At 47.2% G+C, this 5,000-nt stretch overlaps 1 protein-coding gene across 1 annotated transcript in view; it reads left to right on the top strand.

Annotated features, from left to right (window-relative positions):
* vps54 (VPS54 subunit of GARP complex) overlaps nucleotides 1–5,000 on the top strand; it is a 17,341-nt gene that overhangs the window by 8,183 nt on the left and 4,158 nt on the right. The window contains exons 9-15 of the mRNA XM_030780164.1: nucleotides 1,228–1,335; nucleotides 1,517–1,572; nucleotides 2,281–2,377; nucleotides 2,564–2,934; nucleotides 3,727–3,850; nucleotides 4,554–4,735; nucleotides 4,875–4,987. Coding sequence (XP_030636024.1) covers nucleotides 1,228–1,335; nucleotides 1,517–1,572; nucleotides 2,281–2,377; nucleotides 2,564–2,934; nucleotides 3,727–3,850; nucleotides 4,554–4,735; nucleotides 4,875–4,987 — 1,051 coding nt within the window. The remainder of the gene's footprint in view (nucleotides 1–1,227; nucleotides 1,336–1,516; nucleotides 1,573–2,280; nucleotides 2,378–2,563; nucleotides 2,935–3,726; nucleotides 3,851–4,553; nucleotides 4,736–4,874; nucleotides 4,988–5,000) is intronic.

The following is a 5,000-nucleotide window of genomic DNA, read 5'->3' as shown; positions in this document are numbered from 1 at the left end:
ATGTGAATATGAATGGAGCCAAAGCATAGTTTAGACAAGTGTTCATCCTAACACACGTGTTCACATGGGTCCTGTGTAAACCAGCAGAGCGGCAGGAAACCCTGTGCTCTGTAGCGTACTGTAAAGCACAGTGTGCCTCCACATCCCCCTGTCCGCTCATTCAGCCCTTCACGACACGCAGAAAAAGACGTTATTACAGCTCGAGGACAACTGACAGAAACACACACCGGAGTAAACACAGCGCCAGTGCGGTGTTTTGAAAACAAGGCATAGAGTTATAGTAGAATGGTGTGTGGGTGTGTGTGTGCGCGTGCGTGGCCTCAGGGAAATGTTGTAAGCCGGATGCAGTCAGAGCAGCAGTGGATGTGGTTTAGTTTGGGCGCGTGTGTGTGTGTAGACAGGGCATGATTGATTGATTTCTGGGTTAAAAACAGGTTGGTGTTTTTTTTGTTTTTTTTTTTTTTGTCTCAGGGACAAAGCCACAACGCCGCGGAAGGGAAGGTTTGTTTATAGAAACACATCGTGCGTGAAGTCACTCGTTCAGCTCTGAAATCAGCTCCGAAAAATCACTTTAATCAAACACAGACCAGATGAAATTCTCTCAATACTGCCAGAAGAGCTCAAATCCTCAGTCATAAAATCTTAAACATAGTCTTCATGATCCTGTTTGAACGATTTGATTTATTTATTTATTTATTTTAACTCTGTCTTACCCTCAGTTTTAGGGTTGAGTAGTATTATCTACAGGGTTGTATCATATTACTCAGCTGCTGCTACTCCAAATCCTGATCGCTGTCTTATTTGAGAAACGAATCGAAATTATGAGGAGGCGTACTCTGAATATCACAGGTTGAATGACCACGTGGATGATAAAAATCAGTACATAGATCAGTAAATCGAAGGTTTGTTGATCATGACTTGAGCTGGGTTGGGATCATTGATTTGAATGAGTGATTCATTGATTGATCGTTCGGTATATGTTGGTGGAGGTCAAGGGAGACCAACGCGTTCACGTCTGAATCAGTCGCTCACTGATAGATGGGTGGTTTATCGTTTGACTCAGATGTGGTAATAAAAACAATTGTCATGCATTGTGTTACTGTGATTCCTCACTGGACTTTGATCAGACGTCACTGATGGTCTGTTCTTATTGGCCACTGACCACTGATTCTATGTGTGTGTGTGTGTGTGTGTGTGTGTGTGTGTGTGTGTGTGTGTGTAAAACAGGACCGTTTGCAGTCTCTGGTGTTCGGTTTACTCAGACAGAGGAGGCTGGACTTTCTGGACCTGTACAAAGAGGAGATGATCCAGGCAGCCAAAGGCATCGTCAGACAGGTACCTCCCGTACCGAATGCCTACGGGCAGTTTAAAAGACGGAGTACACCCCCCCCCCCCCCCCCCCCGTCGTCCAGAACCAATCAAACCTATTCCGTTTTCTCGTCCTGTGGCCTCTCACAACGTGAGAAAAGAGGCTGGCTGGCTGACTGACTGACGAGCATTTCTGTCCTTTTTGCAGTGTGTTGTGAAGATGGTGTCTCAGATTGATGAGATCGATACGGATGCTGTTTCTAAGTGAGTCGTGTTTTCACTCTGTTTACCTCTGCATGTTCTCATTAAGTGAGAGGAATCTCGTGTAAACGGCCTCTCGATAACCACAGACACACCACGTGCAGCACGTGTCCTCATTAATGGTTGTTTTTAATGGTTTGTTTTCACTCCCCCATTGAAGCTGAAGTTGTCTCCTCAGCTTTTAATAGAGTCCGTAAATAGTGTGATTGTCGCTGTCTTGTACACGCAGTTTATTTTAACAGCAAATGCCTTCAGCATGTGACTCTGGTGGGGCTCTGTGAGCTTAAGTGTGTGTGTGTTGGTGAATGTGATTATATCTGTGTGTGTGTGTGTGTTGGTGAATGTGTATATATGTGTGTGTTGGTGAATGTGTGTATGTGTGTGTGTTGGTGAATGTGATTATATCTGTGTGTGTGTGTGTGTGTGTTGGTGAATGTGTATATATGTGTGTGTTGGTGAATGTGTATATGTGTGTGTGTTGGTGAATGTGATTATATCTGTGTGTGTGTGTATTGGTAAATGTGTGTGTGTGTGTGTGTGTGTGTGTGTTGGTGAATTTGTATATGTGTGTGTGTGTGTGTTGGTGAATTTGTATATGTGTGTGTGTGTGTGTGTGTTGGTGAATGTTTGTATACGTGTGTGTGTGTGTGTGTGTATGTGGGTGTGTGTTGGTGAATGTGATTATATCTGTGTGTGTGTGTGTGTGCTCAGGGTGCAGGATCAGATCCGTATGATGACGTTTCCTCAGTGGTTTGAGTTGCTGCAGAGTGTATTTGAACACTTTGTCGTCTTCCTGAAGAGGATAAAGGTACGAGACAAACCGCCAGTCATTTTCACACTGATGTATAAACGTATGACGCATGTAGTCATTACTCTGCATATCATATGGCAGTCAGAACAAGTCATAAATTTACACACACCATCAGCTCTCTCTTCTCTTTGTGTGTGTGTGTGTGTGTTTGTTTGTGTGTGTGTGTGTGTGTGTGTGCGGTAGGCTACACTAAGCGTAATACGTAACGTAGTTCTGGAGGTGCTGGACAGCAGTCAGAGAAACAGGCTCGCTGACGCCTCCACGGCAACGGGGGCGGAGCCTAACAGAGACGAGGAGGAGGAGCCTGGGTACGGCGGCTCCGCCCTTCACTCCGGAGAGGCGGAGCTGGCCTACCTGACCCACGAGGGAGCGTTTATCAGCGACGCGTTCAACGAAGCAGAAATGCGACAGCAGCAGCGCAAGGCGAATCACGCGCAGGCGCGGCCGGACACCGGCGGGAGCGACTCGGCCTCAGCCACCACAGAATCCTCCTCCAGCAGAGAACACACCACGAACACTACCTCCTCCCTGCCTGGCGGGGGCGCTGTGACCATGTGAGTGTCTGTGTCTGTCTGTGTGTGTGTGTGTCAGTGTGTGTTTGTGTATGTGTGTGTACGTGCGCACGTGTGCCTTATCTGAGCAGAGGTAGATAAGATATCATTTGGTTAATTATTACTTTTAAGTCGTTTCAAAGCAGATGTAATTGTAGATTATCCAGTGATTATGCCTTTAGTAATGATGATGATGATATCCAGTGATTATGCCTTTAGTAATGATGATGATTTAAAGGGGATTTGAATGATTCAAGGTTGAATAAGAGAATCTTTTTTTTTTTTTTTACTACTAGTAATAATTCTCCTTCTGTCTCCCTCTCTCTTTCTTTCTCTCTCTCTCTTTCTCTCTCTCTCTTTCTCTTTCTTTGTCATTCCACCCCTCTGTCCCTCTCTCCTTCTCTCTCTCTCTCTTTCTCTTTCTTTGTCATTCCACCCCTCTGTCCCTCTCTCCTTCTCTCTCTCTCTTTCTCTCTCTCTCTCTTTCTCTTTCTCTTTCTTTGTCATTCCACCCCTCTGTCCCTCTCTCTCTCTCTCTTTCTCTCTCTCTCTCTCTCTTTCTCTTTCTCTCTCTCTCTCTCTCTCTCTCTCTCTTTCTCTTTCTCTCTCTCTCTCCTTCTCTCTCTCTCTCTCTCTCTCTCTCTCTCTTTCTCTTTCTCTTTCTTTGTCATTCCACCCCTCTGTCCCTCTCTCCTTCTCTCTCTCTCTCTCTCTCTCTCTCTCTTTCTCTTTCTCTTTCTTTGTCATTCCACCCCTCTCTCTCTCTCTCTCTCTGTCTCTCTGTCTGTCCAACAGTGAGGACATGATGCCGTCTGATCTGGAGTTGGGTCACGTGGCCAATAACATTCAGGAGCTTCTTTACACAGCGTCAGACGTCAGCCACGACCGCTGTGTCAAAGTGCTGCTCGCACGAGCCAAGGTGACCACAGGACACACACCTATACACACATACAGACAGAGAGAGAGATGCAGGTGCTCTCTATCCATCCGTCTCTCTCTTGTTGTCATGCCTCGTTGCAGTGTTGGTTAACCACACCTTGGTTTCGTTTTGGTTTCTTGTGGCATCCTCATTCATGTCGCTCTGTGCTTGTTACCTTGACTCTGGTGCGAACGGAGTGGCTGAGGAAAGGGCAAAATAGTAACTACTAATACTGTCTGTCTCTCTCTCTCTCTCTCTCTCTCTCTCTCTCTCTCTCTCTCTCTCTCTCTCTCTCGTGCTCTCTCTCTCTCTCATGCTCTCTCTCTCTCTCTCTCTCTCATGCTCTCTCTCTCTCGTGCTCTCTCTCTCTCGTGCTCTCTCTCTCTCTCTCGTGCTCTCTCTTGTGCGCTCTCTCTCTCTCTCTCTCTCTCATGCGCTCTCTCTCTCTCTCTCTCTCTCTCTCTCTCTCTCTCTCGTGCTTTCTCTCTCTCATGCTCTCTCTCTCTCTCTCTCTCTCTCTCTCTTTCTCGTGCTCTCTCTCTCTCTCTCTCTCTCTCTCTCTCTCTCTCGTGCTTTCTCTCTCTCATGCTCTCTCTCTCTCTCTCTCTCTCTCTCTCTTTCTCGTGCTCTCTCTCTCTCTCTCTCTCTCTCTCTCTCTCTCTCTCTCTCTCTCTCTCTCTCTGTGTGTGTGTGTCGTGTTCAGGATGGTTCGGTGGAGCGGCTGAGCTCGGCTGAGTTTGTGTGTTTGTCTCAGGCGGTCGAGGGCTTCGTTAAGGACACAGAGGAGCTGTGTGGCAGGCGCAGCGTCTCCCTGAGGGGGGCGCTACAGAGCCAGGCCAACCGCTTCGTCCACCGCTTTCACGAGGAGCGCAAGACCAAACTCAGGTACACACACACACACACACACATGCTGACAGACAGACGTTATATATGCAGTCCCGCGCTGCAGCAATTTGGGCTAAACGGTTAATTCTTTTGCGCTTTCATTTCTAACTGTCTTGTGCGTTTTCTCATATGCGCACAGTCTACTACTGGATAACGAGCGTTGGAAACAGGCAGACGTTCCAGCTGAATTTCAGGACCTCGTCGACTCCATCGCCGACGGGAGAATCACGCTACCTGAGCGCAAAACCACAGGTATCCGACAGAC

The sequence above is a fragment of the Chanos chanos genome, chromosome 7, assembly GCF_902362185.1.
Source record: "Chanos chanos chromosome 7, fChaCha1.1, whole genome shotgun sequence".
Classification (NCBI taxonomy): Eukaryota; Metazoa; Chordata; class Actinopteri; order Gonorynchiformes; family Chanidae; genus Chanos; species Chanos chanos.
The sequence above is the reverse complement of the archived record's forward strand: the minus strand, read 5'-3'. Positions and strand labels throughout refer to the sequence as shown.